Source organism: Bison bison, unplaced genomic scaffold (assembly GCF_000754665.1).
Source record: "Bison bison bison isolate TAMUID 2011002044 unplaced genomic scaffold, Bison_UMD1.0 scf7180017864317, whole genome shotgun sequence".
NCBI lineage: Eukaryota > Metazoa > Chordata > Mammalia > Artiodactyla > Bovidae > Bison > Bison bison.
Genome location: NW_011494889.1, coordinates 1110844 through 1131097, shown reverse-complemented (window position 1 = coordinate 1131097; position 20254 = coordinate 1110844). Strand labels below are relative to the sequence as shown.

Below are 20254 nucleotides of genomic sequence, written 5' to 3'. Positions count from 1 at the left end.
TTTTTTTGGCTAGGATGCTCATGATTAATATATCAGAGACTGTTTTCCTGGTCCATTGATGACCCATTTGGGTAAATAAACTGGTGGAAAATATAGGAATGGATAATGGTGGTAATAATTTTGGTCAGACATCTGATGCCAACAGCCAACTCATTGGAAAAGACCCTGATGCTGGGAAAGATTGGGGCAGAAGGAGAAGAGGGCGTCAGAGGATGAGATGGCTGGATGGCATCACTAATGCAATGGATGTGAACTTGGGCAAACTTCAGGAAATGGTGAGGGACAGGGAGGCCTAGTGTGCTGCAGTCCATGGGGTCGCAAGGAGTTGGACACAACTGGGTGACTGAACAACAGCAACAATGGTGGCAAAAGAGACAGCCAGACTAAACTTGCAGGAGATGATCGCCTGGATAGGCCCCAACACAACACAATAAGGCAGGAGGAATAACGGATGCAACTCAGCGTGATCAGTCTAGCCTTGAGGAGTAAGGCAGAATTCTGGCACTTTGGGAGCATTGTGACTTGAAGTCAGCTGGCTGCTGAATAGAGGTTCCCATTAACCTGAAGCCATCCATTCCAGGAACTCTGAAACCTTGACTGATGGGAGCAGGGCTTCCAAGAATGAAAGACAATGAAGAGCCCAAGTTCCTAGAGAGACCTGGGGCCCCAGTGGCAGCAAGACAAAATTAGGAAATTATTGTTGTTACCTTTGCGGCCCATCTCAGATGCATTTCAAGTGGGCCCCCTTCAAGGAGATGTATATCCAGGTGATTAGGCCAGGCGGCGACGTCAGAGGTCTGAAGGGCCCCAGTTTCCCAAAGCCTCCTGAAACAATGTTTACTATCCATAGACATTCCAGGAAACTGGAACAGGAAAATGGTATGGAGAGGCTGGGACATGGGCTCTTGGAGACAAGTCGTATGCCTAATAGCAAAGCCTAACCTACCCAGTGCGGAACAGAGGTCAGGCTTACCTGACAGCCTTAGGGGTGGGGAGCAGGCAGGCTGGCTAGGATATCCTCCAACTGAGTCACCAAGGAGCCCTCGTTGCCGGAGAAGCCCAGGTCTAATCAAGCAGCAAGTTCAAATGTGGACTGTCACCCACTCAGAGTGATGGGAGTAGGGGGTTGTTGTGGCCTCTCCATGTGGCCTCATATCATTCAGAAATCTAGCCCAACCTTCTTTACAACATGAAGCTTTCTAAGAGGACAAGCGTCCAGGTGCAAGTGCTTATCAAGCATCCAGTTGCGTCATATTTGCTACTCTCTCTTTACCCAAGCAAGTAACATAGCCAAGGCCATAGTCAATGTAGGTGAGGCTATATGAGGACATGAATTCCAGAAGGCATTGTTCTTTGGGGACCTTCAATATAACAGTCTATCGGCTCAGTCCCATTAGTCATGTCTGACTCTTTGCAACCTCATGGACTGTAGTCTGCCAGGCTCCTCTTTGCATGGGACTTTTCAGGCAAGAATACTGGCGTAGATTACCATTTCCTCCTCCAGGGGGCCTTTCCAGCCCAGAGATTAAACCCACATTTCCTGCATCTCTTGCATTGGCAGGCAGATTCCTTACCACTGAACCACCTGGAAAGCCTATAAGTCATTAATTAGGCATTAGCAACTAATATTCACAGTTTTAAAAAGAGTTTTCATATTTATTATTTCAGTGTGTTTAACAATAACTCTTGAGAAACAAATAAAACCCCCATTTTACAAAGAAAGAAGTAGAGGCTCAGAAATTAAGACATCTAAAATTATACAACTAGTAAGAAGCAGAATTGAAACTTGAACCCAGGTCTTATTATTGCAAAACCTATAGTTTTGTATATCATAGCTACCTTTGGCCAGTACAACCTGTGTTACGCACTTATGATTTCCATGTCTGATCTTTACAGTTTTCCAAAATTTGTTGACAAGTTAACGAGAGAGTCATTTACTTTTTCCAAATACTTTCTGTAGGACTTAGATTGCCATTTATTTTTTATGTGTTTGGGGAAAAATGCACCCAACTCTCAAAGATTGCTATGTCGTAACAGAGTTATTAGCAATGTTTGCTTATTGGGGAAAGCAAGCCTCAAGTAAACCAGCACAGCTGTAGGGAAGGACATCCCTTATGTGAAACCCCAAAAGAAAGTTTTATTTAGACTTTATGATGCCCAAAGTTTCTTTTTAGGAACAGAGGGTTCTTTTCTACATCCTTGCCACCTGACAAAGAGTTTTGGCCTAAAACTCCCATGTCCAAGTTCCCTAAGGCATTTATGTGCTGTGCTATGCTGTCCTTAGTCACTTCAGTCATGTCTAACTCTTTGCAACCCTATGGACTGTAGCCCACCAGTCTCCTCTGTCCATGGGATTCTCCAGGCAAGGATACTGGAGTGGGTTGCCATGCCCTCTTCCATAAGGCACTTACACTACTATGCAAATATCAATACTAACAGCCCACAACTGATGGACAGGACTTGCACCACTGGGGTGGAGTTGGGTTTCAGGGCTTATAAATAAAAATGTATATTGAGAAAGAAACCACAATTGTTCTTATGATGGCTTGCAATTCCTGGCTAGTGGAGAATAAATCACAAAGAGATTAAGATCAGATCTGGCTCAGAAGCACCACCTGTGGTGCTGTTGCCATGGTAATCAATGACCAGGGAACAGAAATCCAGGGGAACCATAGCCTGGCTGCCCATCAGGAGCTGGAATCTGCCATCGGGCCCTCCCTGGATGAGGTGCTCCACTGAGAAATGCCCTCCGCAACATCCTGTAGTCTTGTTCCATACTCACGGCCCCTGGCCTCCAGGTGACATTTCTCATTAGGAACACTGGCTGGTTGGGCCTTTGATCCATTCTCTTCACTTCCCTTGTCACTTTGCTAATATAAAGAGAAATAAGGAAATGTTTACCTGTAAACCCAATACCTCTGACCTCTACATCTTATAGAGACACCCTTCTAAGAAGCTTCTCATATAAGCAATCTCAGGTTTCACACCACCTTCTACAACCTATCTCGTGATGTTCTAACTTCACACCAGAGGCAAATATGAATAAGCTTCATGGGGTAAGGCACCTTAGAAAAATAAGTCAGTGATCATGGGGGTTCAGTGAAACTGCAGTACGTGAAATACCATGTGGGAAATGCTCCTCTCTATAGGCCCAGATCCGGAGAAGGCAATGGCACCCTACTCCAGTACTCTTGCCTGTAAAGTCCCATGGACGAAGGAGCCTGGTAGGCTGCAATCCATGGGGTCGCTAAGAGTCAGACACGACTGAGCGACTTCACTTTCACTTTTTACTTTCATGCATTGGAGAAGGAAATGGCCACCCACTCCAGTGTTCTTGCCTGGAGAATCCCAGGGATGGGGGAGCCTGGTGGGCTGCTGTCTATGGGGTCGCACAGAGTCGGACACGACTGAATCGACTTAGCAGCAGCAGCATAGACCCAGACCAGAAACACCCAACATTCCCATCTCAGGGCTCTTGCTGTCCCCATCAGGATGTGACATACCTTACTTTGTGTTCTACAGTACTCATTTAACATATACTGGTACTTGGGCTGATGAAGACCAAAGAAGACAGCAAATCTTTCACCAAGAAATTCACAGGCTAGAAGAAAGAAGAAGCACTTTGGTAAGCTGAATTAAGAATGAAAGCTTAGAGTCTGTGGACATGCCAAGAGTTTCAACTAGCCCACAGATTGTCTATTATTACACTTACCTTCAAGGCTGACAAGATATTTTAATTCCTGTAGACTCTCACAAATTTTGGGAATCAAAGGGAATTTGTTAAATCTTGTATCTTCACATAGGGTGGCTTCTAAACTATATTTTTCTGGTGAGTATATCAAGAGATCTTCAAAATACTTAATAACAAGTACAGGTCCTGAGCAATCAGAATAGATGTTGTCCATTTACACGTGTGTCATCTGATCATCAGCTGTGAGTACATTGCAAATGATACCAAAAATTAAATCCAGTATTACCAAGACCCATGTCAGAAATTCTTCCATGCATCAAAAAAAACTCTTCCCTAAGCAGCAATTTAAGTAAAGCTTTCTTTATCTGTCTTCACTTCAGTAGTAAGGTGGCTTGCAGCCTCAGGGATTGTTAGAGTCAGGAATAAAGGGTTAGCATGAATAATGAGTGGTTTCCAGAAGGTCTTTCCTAGAGATGTTCTCTCTTAAAAGTACAGGGCTAGAGGACTTCCTTGGCAGTCCAGTGGTTAAGACTTCTCTTTCCGATTCAGGGGGTGCAGGTTTGATTCCCGGTGGGGGAGCTAAGATCCCACAGGTCTTGTGGCCAAAACCCCAAAACATAGAACAGAAGCAATAATGTAACAAATTCAATAAAGACTTTAGAAATGAGCCACATCAAAACATGTAGGACTTCTGATGCACCTCCTCCCATTAGAGGACTTTGTGATTCCCATGCTTTGTTCCACTTCTAAAGATACCGCTCATACAGACATCAAAATGACGCCTTCTATTTTTTTTTAATGTGCTTTATCCTTTCAGAAATACTCTAGCTTTTTAATCTCTTTGTTTGCCATAGTGCCCAGTACATGTGCATAAGAGAAGTTTCTAAAATATTAGCATCTCAGGACGTTTTCCTGTTTATGATCTACTAGAATTTTAAATTGAAGAAATTAGTTACCAGTGTCATCTGGGTTCCAGTTCTCACCAAAGTCTCTGTGTAGAGATCAGGATATTGACTGTTAACATATTTATGCCTCCACTATAGTCTGGAACCCCCAGGCAGAAGCTCTTTAAGACTACAGTTCTATATGGAACCCAGAGGTGGAAAGATTCCCCGTGTGTCCTATCCCCGTCATCTGAAATCAAAGCCCAACGTGGAAATCACTGTAGTCCCCATTCTCCTTCACACTTTCATATTGTTGTGCTGAGTTTTCCTTTTTTTAACATGACCTGATCTTTTAAGTTTCCATCCCTCACTGACTAAAGCAACTTAGCAGGCACACACAAGGATCGCTAAAGTAATTTTCAAATTACTAACCCTCTGTTGCTGCTGCTGCTAAGTCGCTTCAGTCATGTCCGACTCTGTGCGACCCCATAGACAGCAGCCCACCAGGCTCCCCCGTCCCTGGGATTCTCCAGGCAAGAACACTGGAGTGGGTGGCCATTTCCTTCTCCAATGCATGAAAGTGAAAAGTGAAAATGAAGTTGCTCAGTGGTGTCTGACTCTTAGCGACCCCATGGACTGCAGCCCACCAGGCTCCTCTGTCCATGGGATTTTCCAGGCAAGAGTACTGGAGTGGGGTGCCATTGCCTTCTCCACTAACCCTCTACCTTGATCTAAAAGTACTTAGGGCTCATACCATCTGACTAAATCACCCTTAATGTAATTTAAGGTCACCCTGGTGACCTTGGGGTCACCCTTTCATGGTCCCCAAGCTGGCATTGGCCAGACATACTTTCAGAACTCTCTTAAGGTGTCTCCTCCAGAGGTCACCATTCCTGAGTACTCCAGTCTATAGTCCATATATACCTCCTACCCTGGGAAGTGTAACAACAAAGCATCATTATAAGCATGTTTACTGGCCAGTATTATTCATCGAATATTAAGGTCCTTGAAAGCAAAGACTGTCATTTGTCTTTGAGTCCCAGGGACCTGCACAGTGCTGAGCATATGAGTATTCAGTAAATGTTTATTTAATGAATGAACGGCAATCAATTCCTAAGAGCTATGCTTTCTATTTTCTCAGATTTTAAAAGTTGTTTTCCCTCCATCATATACACATGTTTGGTTAGTTGCTCAGTTGTGTCCAACTCTTTGCAACCCTGTGGACTGTACTCTGCCAAGCTCCTCTGTCCATGGGGTATTTCAGGCGAGAACACTGGAGTGGGTTGCCATTTCTTTCTCCAGGGGATCTTCCTGACCCAGGGATCTAACCTGCCTCACATTGCAGGCAGATTCTTTACCCACTGAGCCACCAGGGAAGCCCATCATATACATAAGTATATATGAATTAGAACGAAGTGAGTAATTAGATGTTGCCAATTGTGTTTTTTTTAACTGGTGAAAGTCAAACAAAACAAGATTTACTATTCATTTTTTATAAATAAATAAATACAGGAGCCCCGGTGGCTCAGAGGGTAAAGGGTCTGCCTGCAGTGCAGGAGACCTGGGTTCAATCCCTGGGTCAGGAAGATCCCCTAGAGAAGGAAATGGCAACCCACTCCATTATTCTTGCCTGGAGAATCCCATGGATGGAGGAGCTTGGCAGGGTACAGTCCATGGGGTCGAAAAGAGTTGGACACAGCTGAGTGACTTCACTTTCATTTTCTCTTATAAATAGCCACTTAGGCCATTCATTATCTCCTTGAGAGAGGTCAATAAAAGTCTTACTAATAGTAGAATGATTATGACAAGGGAACTGGGAACTGTGTCAGATAACAATAGTTAAAATCAAGAAAGAACTTGGAAGTTTATTCATGTCAAGAGTCCACTCAGTGAGGACTGACTATTGTCTTCAAATGTTTGAAACTCTGTCCTATGAAAGAGGAATCTAGATCGGTTTTGTCTGGCCTTTAAAAGAGACAATTAGGATCAAGGGGGAAAACTCTAAAAGAAGATTTAAAGGAAGATAGAGTTTACTAACAAGAGCTGGGAAAAGATGGCAAGGTCTCCCTGAAGATGTGAGGCTCTATGCCTTCAGGAATGTTCCAGTGTAGATCTGGAAGTGAACAGATCTTCAGAATGCTGTGGAGTGGATTAAACCACTTCAAGTCTCGTCTAACTCTGAGGGTCTATAAGCCTGTATTTATGACAGAAAAAACAAACAAACAAACCCACCATAGCAGTACTTACTAGAAAATGAGGTTCTTGCTATTTGCCCTGCACAAAACCATAGGTAGGGCCCCCAGGCAAGTTTAGACTAAAAAAGAACAAGAAAGGGAAACCAGGTTAGAGTAATTAATAACAGAAGTGATGACTGCAGAATCTGCAGTATAGAGGCTTCAACATGCTTTGTAATAGGTTCCATTTTCTCTTTTATAGATGAGAAAACGAAGATGATCAAAATTATAAGCTGATTGTACACAGCTCCAGAAAGCAAACCAGAACAAGGAGTTAGCTTAAAACTATTTTTGACAAAACTTGTTGGTTTTATCTCTCATTCACTCAGCCCCCATGTTCACTAATAATGATAATCTAAACTTACAGGATCAAGTGTTGAATTTGTTGTCTGTTCATTTTCTTCCTCTTCCTCCTCCTCTGTGCTATATTCTTCCATGATGTCTCCATCAGCAAAATGGATAATTCTTCTGGGAGTTGTCCTTTTGGAAGGTCCACTCTCCTCTAGTTCTAACTGCTGGAAATTGTCTTTTTCCATAAGGAAATAACTAGTAAGTGAAAATCAGGACACTTTAGAACAAGTTGTCCAGGAGAGTGTTATATAGCAGAGACATGTCTAGTCATTTTCTTTTTCCTTTTTGGCCATTTTGTGCAGTGTGTGGTATCTTAGTTCCCCAACCAGGGATCAAACCCTCACCCTCTGCAGTGCACAGGCAGAGTCTTAACCACCAGGGAAGTCCTTGCTGATTATTTGGTTATTCTTGATGGACTGTGAAGACAAAGAGTTCACAGGTAATCACAACCATGATCTCATCAGTTCTTCAAATCTAATACAGGACTGTCTAGCTCTGTACCAAAATGGAAAAGGTTTAATTAGCAGTGAAAATGTGAACTTTAGGTCTTCAAACAAATATGTCAGCAGGGTTCCTTTACACCTTATTAATTGCAAAATCCACAGCTGCTAGTGGGGAGTGTCCTTCACCCTGCGGAAATTCCTCAGTCATTTCAATAAATACTGAGAAGCAATACAAGTAGTGGTGAAGAGTACAATCTTTACACAAAACAGCTGAAAATATTTGCCAAGTATATATCTGATAAGGAACTTATTTTGAGAACATATTTTTTAAAAACCACTGCAATTTATAAAATATAAACAACTCGATTTAAATAGGGGCAAAGAATTTGAATAGACACTTTACCAAAGATTTATAGGTGGCAAATAAATTTAGGAGAAGTGCTCAATGTCAGTCATTAGAGAAATACAAGTGGAAACCATATGTCATATCATAACATAGTCACTGGAAGGCAAAAATTAAAGACTAACAATGCCAAGAGATGAGGAGTAAATGAAGCAACTAGAACTGTCATATGTTGCTTGCTAGTGGGATTGCAATGGCACCCCACTCCAGTACTCTTGCTTGGAAAATCCCATGGACGGAGGAGCCTGGTAGGCTGAAGTCCATGGGGTTGCTAGAGTCGGATATGACTGAGCAACTTCACTTTTACTTTTCACTTTCCTGCATTGGAGAGGGAAATGGCAACCCACTCCAGTGTTCTTGCCTGGAGAATCCCAGGGACGGAGGAGCCTGGTGGGCTGCCATCTATGGGGTCGCACAGAGTCAGACATGACTGAAGTGGCTTAGCAGCAGCAGCAGTGGGACTGCAAATGGTATGGCCACTTTGGGAAACAGTTTGTATATGTGTGGGTCAGGTGTGTCCAATTCTGTGACCCTACTGGAGTTGGTGTGCCATTTTCCTCCTCCATGGGATCTTCCCAACCCAGGGACTGAACCTGATCTCCTGTGTCTCCTGCACTGCAAGTGGATTCTTTACCTGCTAAGCCATCAAGGAAGCCTAGAAAACAATTTGGAAGTTTCTTAAAAACATATACTTAACCATATAATCTTGTAATTCCACGTCTAGATATTTACCCAAGAGAAACAAAAACATATGTCAGTATAAAGATGTATATGTGAACATTCTTATCAACTTTATTTATAAGAGCCCCAAACTGAAAACAATCCATATGTCCATCAGCTGGTAAAAAGATGAACAAAATGTGGTATGTCTATGCAATGCAATACTGCTCAGTGATTAAATGTTACTGGACAACAAATATTTGCAATACTCTGAAGCAATCTCAAGAGCATCATGCAAAGTAAAAGATGCCAGATACTGTATGATTCTGTTTATTTGAAATATTAGTAGTAGAACACAGATCAGTGTTTGCTAGGACTGAGAGGATGGAGAAGACTGACTACAAAGGGGCCATGGGAACTTACGAGGGTGAGGGGACTGTTCTCATAGATAGCATGATTGTAGTGATGGTTGGAGAAGGCAATGGCACCCCACTCCAGTAGTCTTGCCTGGAAAATCCCATGGACGGAGGAACCTGGTAGGCTGCAGTCCATGGGGTCGATACGAGTCGGACACGACTGAGTGACTTCACTTTCACTTTTCACTTTCATGCATTGGAGGAGGAAATGGCAACCCACTCCAGTGTTCTTGCCTGGAGAATCCCAGGGACGGCGGGGCCTGGTGGGCTGCCATCTACAGGGTCACACAGAGTCGGACATGACTGAAGCGACTTAGCAGCAGCAGCAACAGCAGTAGCTGTTGTGAAGTACTTATCACTTAATAGTGTGTATATATCAGACACTGCTCTAATTTAGTAAGTACACTATTTTCTTTATTTTTTTTTTAAGAGCAAAACACCTAACACTATTTTCTTAATATTTCATATATTATAAGATTATATCAGCAAACATGGGAGGCTGAGCTGATGTGGAAGAATTTTCCTTCCTGTTCGAAACATACAGAAATGCTGGATAAAATTAAACAAACAAAACATTAAATCAGGCTGCCCTTAAGGAAGTAATAAAGAGAGAGAGTCAGGGAGAGAGGAAGGGAAGGACTAAGGGAGGTGGGAAGGAAGGAGGAGGAAAAGAGGAGAAAAGGAAGAAAAATAGAAAGCCAGGTTAGGTGTTAGGAAAAGAGAGGAAACTCAAAATCATATCATGAGCTGAAACTGAGATGGTTCCTGGAATTTCAGAATTAGATATAGGCCTTGAGGCTAGGGCTTTAATACTGGTGTGGAGAGGACAGAGTCTTAAATCACAAATCCCATGAGTGTAAGGGGATGAAATGAAGCAACCTGCATAAAACTAAGATAATAAAGTACCATCTTATTATAAAATATGGAGGAGAAAAACTATCTGCTGGTCTATAAAAGTGGCAAAATAATTTATCATCTCTCAAGGCAACATGGGTAGAAATAGTCACATGAAAAACACTATGGGCCACGTGAGCCCCGGGCCAGGACCACATACTGGCTTGTGGCCCGAGTTCATAGTCCTCATCTGGTCCTGAAATGAAGCTGAGTGACCTGAAGTCATCGAAGTCCACAGAACTCTCAGATGCAAATGCAAATAACGCTGGAGAGAGAGTTCAACCAGACTGGGAACGCTGGACCTCCACTGCAAAAAACACCCTACGCAGGCACTCACTGCAAATACTTGGAAATCATATGACCAAACCAACCATCAGGAGGAGGGTTCAGCAAATGAAATGGAAAAATTTGGGAGAGCCCTCATCCAAGAATGAGGAACGATAAACATGAAGCTTTAAAAATGAAGGATGAGTTTTAAAATCTTTTAAAAAGCTTTAAAAGTGATGGAGATTCAGTGATCAAGGCTTCACCTTCCAATGCGAGGGGTATGAGTTTGATCTCTGGTTGGGGAGCTAAGATTGCCCATGCCTCGGGGCCAAAAAACCAAAACATAAAACAGAAGCAGTATTGAACAAATTCAATGAGGACTTTTTAAAAAAAATGGTCCACATTAAAAAATCTTTAGAAATGAATGTGTTTAATATATTCCAAAAGGTAAAGGAAGCAAAACATTATAAAATCCAAAAGGAGCAGGTTGATTTGAAAAATAACCAAACAGAAATTCCAGAAATGAAATATATAGGACCATAGGATAGGTTGGATGTAGATTGAACATAGTAAAGAAATTGGAGGAAATCTCTCATAAAACACATATGTATGTGTGTACATATACACGCATACATATACATATACATATATATTCTGTTACCATGAAATATGTACTTCCCTGGTAGCTCAGACAGTAAAAGCGTCTGCCTACAATGTGGGAGACCCGGGTTAGATCCCTGGGTTGGGAAGATCCCCTGGAGAAAGAAATGGCAACCCACTCCAGTACTCTTGCCTGGAAAATCCCATGGACAGAGGAGCCTGGTAGGCTACAGTCCATGGGGAAGCAAAGAGTCGGACATGACTGAGCAACTTCACTACCATGAAACATATATTAAAATATATATACATAGTCTGTTAAGATGAAAGCAAAGTTATGAGCTAAGGAATAGATGAGAAAATTCAGTATACATTTAATGGAAGTTCTGAAAGAAGTGAATAGAAATAATGGGGGAGGTAATGTTTGAAGAGGTAATGGCTATGAATTTTTCATATTTGAAGAAAGACACAAATCTTCAAATATTAGTAACATGAGTATACTAAGATGGATAAAAGAAAATCAAACCTGATCATAGAAATTATGGAAAATCTTAGACTTCCCTGGTGGTCCAGTGGTTAAGAACCGGCCTGCCAATGCAGGAGGCATGGATTTGACCCCTGCTCTGGGAAGCCTCCACATGCCATGGGGCAGCTAAGCCTATGAGCCACAACTACTGAGCCCACGCTCCAGAGCCTGTGCTCTGCAACAAAAAAGAAGTCACCTGAAATGAGAAGCCCGAGCACTGCAACTAGAGAAAGCTCTCATGCAGCAATGAAGATGCTGTGCAGTCAAAAATAATAAATAAAATGTTAAAAACAAATAAATAATAGAAAGTATGGAAAATCTTAAATTTTATAATAGATGGGCAGATTAGCATCAATTGAGATCAGAAGATAATTGATGATTGCCATGAAGAACTCAATATCCATAAACAACAAGGTCTGACTGTATAGCACAAGGAACTATATTCAATATTTTGTCATAATCTGGAAGGGAAAAGAATCTGATAAATTATGTACATAATATACACACACATATTTTCTGGTGTACATTTATAACCAACTATACTTGGATAAAAAATTGAAAACATTTTTAGAAAAGAATTCAATATCTAGCTAAACAATTATTATTTTTATTAGGTTGGGGCAAAGTAATTTTGGTTTTGCATTGTTGACACTTGCCTTTGATACTGGAATACATTCTTAAATAAATGTGGCTATGTTATAGAGGAGACTGAAAAAGTTGGCTTAAAACTCAACATTCAGAAAACTAACATCATGTATCCAGTCCCACCACTTCATGGCAAATAGATGGGGAAACAATGAAAACAGTGACAGATTTTATTTTGAGGGTCTCCAAAATCACGGCAAATGGTGACCGTAGTCATGAAATTAAAAGATGCTTGCTCCTTGGAAGAAAATCCATGACAAACCTAGACAGCATATTAAAGAACAGAGACATTACTTTGCCGACAAAGGTCTGTATAGTCAAAGCTATGGTTTTTCCTGTAGTCATGGATGGATGTGAGAATTGGACTATAAAGAAAGTTGAGCACTGAGGAATTATGTTTTTGAACTGTGGTGTTGGAGAAGACTCTTGAGAGTCCCTTGGAGTACAAGTTGATCCAACCAGTCCATCCTAAAGGAAATCAGTCCTGAATGTTCATTGGAAGGACTGATGCTCAAGATGAAACTCCCATACTTTGGCCACCTGATGAGAAGAACTGACTCATTTGAAAAGACCCTGATGCTGGGAAAAATTGAAGGCGGGAGGAAAAGAAGACGACAGAGGATGAGATGGTTGGATGGCATCACCTACTCGATGAACATGAGTTTGAGTAAGCTCAGGGAGTTGGTGACGGACAGAGAAGCCTGGCTTGATGCAGTCCATGGGGTTGCAAAGAATAGGACACAACTGAGTGACTGAACTGAACTGAACTGAATGTGCATTTCTTCGCCTTTTTTTTTTTTTTTTTTTGCCAATGACTTATTACTTGCTGCTTATTTTATATGTATCTTAGACTATGGAAATGGTTAGACAAAAAGCAAATTTGAGCGATTTCCTTTTTCGAGTTCAAAATGGGTCGTATAGCAGCAGCGACAACTCACAACATCAGCAATGCATTTGGCCCAGGAACTGCTACTGAATTACAGTGCAGGGGTGGTTCAAGAAGTTTTGCAAAAGAGATGAGAGCCTTGGAGATGAGGAGTGCAGTGACCAGCCATTAGAAGTTGATAAAAACTAATTGAGAGCCATCATTGAAGTTGATCCTCTTAAGTTGCTGAAGAACTCAACGTCAGCCACTTTATGGTTGTTCAGCATTTGAAGCAAATTGAAAAGGTGAAAAAGCTCACTAAGTGTGTTCCTCATGAGCTGACCACAAATCAAAAAAATCATCGTTTTGAAATGTCATCTTGTCTTATTTTAGGCAACAACAACGGACCATTTCTTGATCAGATTTTGACGTAGGATGAAAAGTGGATTTTTATATGACAACTGGTGACAACCAGCTCAGTGGTTGAACCAAGAACCTCCAAAGCACTTCCATAGCCAAATTTGCACCCCAAAAATGTCATGGTCACTGGCAGTCTGCTGCTGGGCTGATCCACTACAGCCTTCTGAATTTCATCGAAACCATTACATCGAAGTATGCTCAGCATATCAAGGAAATGCACTGAAAACTGCAACAGTTTCAGTCTGCATTGGTCAATAGGAAGGGCCCAATTTTTTCCAAGGCAATGCCTGACTGCACATGGCACAACCAACACTTCAAAAGTAGAACAATTTGGGCTTCAAAGTTTTGCTTCATTCGCCATATTCACCTGACCTTTTGCCAACTACCGCTTCTTTAAGCATCTTGACAACTTTTTGAAGGGAAAACGCTTCCACAACCGGCAGGATGCATAACATGAGTTTGTAGAATCCTGAAGCATGGATTTTTACACTACAGGAATAAACAAACATTTCTTGTGGGCAAAAATGTGTTGATTGTAATGGTTCCTATTTTGATTAATAAAGATATGTTTGAGCCTAGTTATAATGATTTAAAATTCACAGTCTGAAACCACAATTACATTTGCACCAACTTAATAATTGATTAGTCTCAGGTGTACAGCAAAGTGATTCCATTTTTTGTATGTATATTATTTCAAACTCTTTTCCACTACAGGTTATTACAAGATATTGAATATAGTTCCCTGTGCTATACAATAGGTCTTTGTGTTTATTTTATATATAATAAAATGTATTTGTTAATTTCAAACTCCTAATTTACTCCTCCCCGCTCCCCACTTTCCCCTTTGGTAATCATATATTTGCTTTCTACACCTGTGAGCTTATTTCTGTTTTTAAATAAGTTCATTTGTATCATTATTTTTAGATTCCTCATATAAGTGATATCATATGATACTTGTCTTTCTCTGTTCGACTTACTTTACTTAATATGATAATCTAGGTCCATCCATGCCAGCTAAACAGTTATTGAGAATGAAATAATGGCATTTTATGACCTATAAAAACGTAGTTAACCATTCCTGCATCTTCACTGAATGAATAATATAAAATTATATGTCAGTTAGAAGGCAAGTGAGCACAGAAGCAAGAGATTCGAGAAACAAATGTAAATATGTGAGTAATCACCAAGTCGCTTCAGTCGTGTCCGACTCTGTGCGAGCCCATAGACGGCAGCCCACCAGGCTCCCCCGTCCCTGGGAGTCTCCAGGCAAGAACACTGGAGTGGGTCGCCATTTCCTTCTCCAATGCATGAAAGTGAAAAGTGAAAGTGAAGTTGCTCAGTCGTGTCTGACTCTAGCGACCCCATGGACTGCAGCCTACCAGGCTCCTCTGTCCATGGGATTTTCCAGGCAAAAGTACTGGAGTGGGGTGCCATTGCCTTCTCCAATAAGTGAGTAAACAAAGTGACAAATCTTAATAGTGACTCTTAAAAACTCTGTTTTGGTATGGCATAGCGTAAGAACAAAGAAGTATTAAGTATTAGACAATAATAACAAAAATATGAGGGGCTGACCTCTTTAAGTATTGTTTTGAAATAGGAGAGGATTAGTGTGCATGTTGACAATTTAAAGGCAACTAGAAAAATAATGGAATTAGAATATATAGCTCACAGCCAGTTGGAAAAAATCAAAGGAAATGAACATCCCACAGAAGGCAATAAAGAGGGAAGAAAGAGAGCAAAGGAAAAGCATGAAAAATGAAAACACCAGAAATAATTTCCAATAAAATATTAGAAAAAATTCCAAATAAGTCAGTGGTCATAATACATATAAGTCAATTATCAGCCACCTATCAAAATGAAAAACAGCAGATTGAATTCTTTTAAGATTTTATGGGCAAGAAAATCTTATTGAATACACACATACATATATATGTTTATGTATGTATGAATCAGTCACCAGATTGGTACAATGCTGAATTTATGCCGCTGTCAGAGTTAGCAAAAATTGTCAAGAGTTAAATTTGTTATCTAAACCAAGGTGACGTGAGACCCTCTCAGCCCAGGGTCCCCTGAGGAGTCTCAGGGATGCACATGGTGTTTCCTGACTGACTTAGTGGCAGTGTATCACAAAAGAGTCTTGCTAAGGAGAAGGAAGAGTTGGTACCACTTAGTTTCTGATGCCAAAGACCAGCAAAAAGCAAAACAAACAAACAAAACATTGTAACTTGGTGTTTAAATATGCTGAGCCTAATACTACTGCAAAACTAAATATTGTCAGTGCTGTGAGAAATAAAGCATTCCATATGATCAGAAGAAATTTAAAACATTTTCAAAAAACAACTCACCAATGTTATTCCTCTGCTTTTTCTTTCATTGCTCTAACTGGTTATGGTTGGTTTTGAAAGCCTTGACTGTGCTGACGTGGAAAGGTTTTCTTGTGTGCGTCTTACAGGGCGGAACGTATTTGAGTTATGGGAAGGTCAGATGTATTTACACATTAAATAAACCCTGTGGCTCCCAAACTTGTCTTCATCTTAGGATTATCTGGGAGCCCTTTTTTAAAATTTCAAGGCCAGGACATACTCGAGATCCTCAGTCTCTAGGAGGGGGATATGGCCTCAGTTATTGGGGACCAGCTCCCTAAGGAAAGCAGGAAGAAATGTGACTTCTAAATTGAGCAGACTTGTGGTGTACTGCAGAAAGAACCAACGGCAAGCAAAGACAGACATCTTATTTGTTTTTTTCAAGAGGTTTTTTTTTTTTTTTGCTTTCCGGAAAGAACCAACGGCAAGCAAAGACAGACATCTTATTTGTTTTTTTCAAGAGGTTTTTTTTTTTTTTTTTTTTGCTTTCCGCTTTCTCAGGCCTTCTTGCCTTTCCCCAGGCAGAAAACCTTAAACATCAAAAGTTTAAAATTAAGATCCAGCCGTCTCATTATAGTCAATTTACCTCTCCAAATCATCTCCCAACTCAGATATTTCCAAACCAAACGAAATTGTCCATCCCTAATTTACCTGGCTCACCCTTGTTATATTACAAACAAATGATATGATGGCATCTGGTCCCATCACTTCATTGCAAATAGAAGGCAAAAAAGTAGAAGTAGTGACAGACGTTATTTTCTTGGGCTCCAAAATCACTGCAGATGGTGATTGCAGCCATGAAATTAAAAGATGATTGTTCCTTGGAAGGAAAGCTATGACAAACCTAGACAGCATATTAAAGAGCAGAGATATCATTTTGCTGACAAAGGTCTGTATAGTCAGAGCTATGGTTTTTCCAGTAATCATGTATGGATGTGAGAGTTGGACCATATTGATGCTTTAGAACTGTGGTGCTGAAGAAGATTCTTGAGAGTCCCTTGGACAGTGAGAAGATCAAATCAGTCAATGCTAAAGGAAATCAACCCTGAAAGAACAGATGGTGAAGCTGAAGCTACAATACTTTGGCCACCTGATGTGAAGAGCTGACTCATGCTGGGAAAGATTGAGGGCAGGAAGAGAAGGGGACAACAAAGGATGAGATGGTTGGATAGCATCATCAACTCAATGAACACGAATCTGAGCAAACTGGGAGATCGTGAAAGACACGGGAGCCTGGCATGCTGCAGTCCGTGGAGTTGCAAAGAGTTGGACGTGACAAATGGTATCTGTTGGCTTTCTGAAGAAAATTGTAGTTTCTGTTCTTTGAAATACTGTTATGCATGAAATAGACATATTCATCTTTAAAATCAGAGTGTTCAAAGCCCATGGTGTTGGTGAGAGAGAACGAGGGAGGGAGTGAGAGAAAGGGCTAGTTTGTAGTCTATTTAGTGAAGTTTTCTGCCACCTAATGGACATTTCAGAATATGCTATGCAAAATTCATCTCTGTAACACTGTGTCTGTCATTTAGAGGGGACTCAATATTGAAGTGTGGAATCTACTTGTTTTTATTTACCAAAATCTTGGGAGCACCACCAACTTCACACCAAGTACTTAGACTCGGATGTTTTGTAAGTGATATTGCTGTTTAGTCGCTAAGTTGTGTCCAACTCTTTGCAACCTCATGGACTGTACTTAGCCCACCAGGCTCCTCTGTCCATATTTCCCAGGCAAGAATACTGGAGTGGGTTACCATTTCCTTCTCCAGGGGATCTTCCCAACCCAGGGATAGAATCTGTGTATTTTCATTGGCAGGCAGATTCTTTACCACTGCACCACCTGAGAAGTGATATTTTGGAGGGTCAAGTATTTCCTACAACATACTTTAATTCTTATGATAGCCTCTAGTTTTTTCTTAAAAAAAAAAAAAATCTAGTTTATCAAGGATTGCTCCCAAGAGTATCGTGTAATTAACACACCCTCTGGGATTCCTGATCTTTCAATATTGGAGTACCCCAGGGCTCAGCCACTAGACTCGTTCTGATTTTTATCTACTCCCCATTTGGCCCTATGGCTTTAAATACTATTTAAATATAAATACACACATTTATATCCAACGTTTATATCTCCCTGAATCTCAGATGCATAACAGACACCTCGATCCTCATGTCTAAATCTGCTCATACTTTCAGTGCACCCTTCTTCCTGAAACCACTCCCCTCCTCCCAGGCCCCACTCACACACTCCCATCTACTCCTCTGGCATTCTTCCCATTTCAATAAATGGCAGCTCTATTCTTCCAGATCCTCAGACCTAAAACATTGGAGGCATTCTGATTCTTCTCCTATAATCACACCTCACCTTAAATCCACCAGGAAATTCTCTGGACTATTGCCAGGGTCCTAACACCATCAACCCCAGTTTAAGTCTCTCACCTGGATTATTGCAGTGCCTCCTAATTGGCTTCCTACTCTCTATAACTCAAAAACAGAGTGTTAAATACAAAATCATACGGTGCCACTTCTCTACTTGTAACTCTCCAATGGGTTCCTGGCTCACCAAGAGTCAAAGCCAAAGTCCTTAGAACGGCCTACAGAGATGTGGATTTGGCCCCAGTACTTTTCTGGTCCCATTTTGCTCCACTTTCCCTCCGTTGACCTGCTTCATTCCGGCCGTTGCCCTCTTACTGCCATTCCCTGACCACCCAGCCTCTGTCCCTCGCAGGGACCTTGTGCGATCTGTTCTCTGGACGAGTCCCTCTTCTCTGAGACTTTGTTCCCTCACTTCCTTCAGATCTTTGACTCAAAGGTCGGCTGACAGAGTTCCTATCTGAATTCCATAGCACCCGCCCACTTCCTTCACCACCCCCACCCCGAAGCTTACCTCATTCTGTTTTATTACTTATCAACATTTAACACCATCTGTATTTCACTTACCTCTTTCTGTCTCCCTTTCCCCTTCCTTCTCTGCCCGACCTTCCAGCCAGGGTGGAAGGGGTTTTTCCTGTGTGCTCCCCGCTTTATCTCCTGCCCTCCACAGTCCCTGACACAGGTGGAGCTCAGTATTTGTTTAATATGTGAATCATACAGTCAGTTCACTTTAATGGGTGGGGGAAGGTTCTACATGAGACTGGAAAAATAAGAACAGCTTTATGATTATTTCCTGATGTTGAAACGGCTACCTTATTTTTCATTACACTCACACACTCATTATGTTTCAATTAACTCCTTCACTGAAACACAGCATGTTCAGCTGTAGCAACAAAATAGCATACTTCTGCATCTTGGCATTTAACTTTGGGAAGGTATGACACCTTAAATTTCCTGGAGTTCTTTCAGTTTTCATTAATCAAAAAAAAAAAAAAATTCAAATGAATCTGGTTAATGCAGAAGAGAATTGGCATTGGGTAACTACAGAGAGTTTATCAGCCCTGTCATAGGGGCCTGCGGTGACCCCAGCTCCCTTCCCTTTTTTCCAAGGGGGTTGGGAGAGCAAGCCTTGAAAGGACAGGACAGTTGAAGCCCGACTTCAGAGGGCAGAGGGCAGTATTCACTCCCAGCTTCTCTATGCCATTTCACCCGAGGACATGGGCCCTCTCCAATCAGTGACTCACCCCAGGCAGGCAGACAGAGGAATTCTGAGGAAATAGGAGTAAACGAACAGTATAAACAAACCACTGCTCCTCTTTGAGAAATGCTGACCTGGCAGGACTTTTCCATTAATCTTTCAGTACTAGACCCTGTACATGTACCCAAACACCATGGGTAAGTGACGTTACTAACATACCTGTGCTATTGGGGTAGTTTACCTGTGCTATTGGGGTATTTGTCAACTTTTCTTACATCATAGCAGATCATCTAGGAAATTCGTCCAAAATTCTGGAGGCGACCAGCCTGGGAGCTGCAGCCACCTGAGGCCCTGCCCAGCCAGCCCCAGAAAGCTGAGGAATAGCTTGAGGCAAATGGCCAGAGATGCTGTAGACAGTATCAAGCCAAAGGGTGATCCGATATTTTCTCTGAGACTCAACTCAAGCGCATCACAGGCATCAGATACGTCGAATTGCATGATAGCTCTGGCCTTTTGGATAAGCACAGCCTGATGTAGTTTTTTCTTCTATGGTTCACAGTAGGCTCTCCCTCCAGATTAACTATTTTAATCTCTAGAGTTTACTACAAAGTTTTTCTTAAAACAAAAATGTAAATTCTAAGCAAGTAACTCAGTCTTTAGATACAAAATTCAAGTAAACCAAATCACACGTTTATTTTTATGCACATATTGAGATAAAAAATGCCTTATTTTCTATACCACGATTACTCTAGAAGGCAATACTTTTGAATATGATTTTGAGTACATTTATATAGTACTGAAAATGCCACCTCAAAGCTCCCAAATTTCTCCGCAGAATATTGTATAGTGATAAGGTCTCTAACTTAGCTCACCATAGTACACAAGACTGCAGCATGCTGGCTAATACTGTGAATAAGATACATGCAGGCTGGAGGCTTCCCTGGTGGTCTGGCAGCTAAGACTCCACACTCCAAATGCAGGGGGCCTGGCTTCGATCCTCGGTCAGGGAACTAGACTCCACAGGCTCCAA

General features: G+C 41.4%; 1 protein-coding gene across 1 annotated transcript; it reads right to left on the bottom strand.

The window, feature by feature from the left end:
- Window positions 1–2687: 2687 nt before the first annotated feature.
- Window positions 2688–7345, bottom strand: FAM177B (family with sequence similarity 177, member B). The gene is made up of 4 exons (XM_010852933.1): window positions 7175–7345; window positions 6823–6889; window positions 3504–3601; window positions 2688–2870 (listed from the first exon to the last, which is right to left on the bottom strand). Exons 1-4 carry the CDS (start codon window positions 7343–7345, stop codon window positions 2688–2690), a joined length of 519 nt encoding a protein of 172 aa, XP_010851235.1.
- Between the last annotated feature and the right edge of the window lie 12909 nt (window positions 7346–20254).

Excerpts from the sequence above, each read along its gene's own strand:
- FAM177B (XM_010852933.1), bottom strand. The coding sequence starts at position 7,345 with ATGGAAAAAGACAATTTCCAGCAGTTAGAACTAGAGGAGAGTGGACCT. Across the intron at positions 3,602-6,822 it reads AGCAAGAACCTCATTTTCTA|CCTGTGAATTTCTTGGTGAA; the intron begins GTAAGTACTGCT and ends TCTTTCTTCTAG. Across the intron at positions 2,871-3,503 it reads ACTGTAGAACACAAAGTAAG|CAAAGTGACAAGGGAAGTGA; the intron begins GTATGTCACATC and ends TCTTTATATTAG.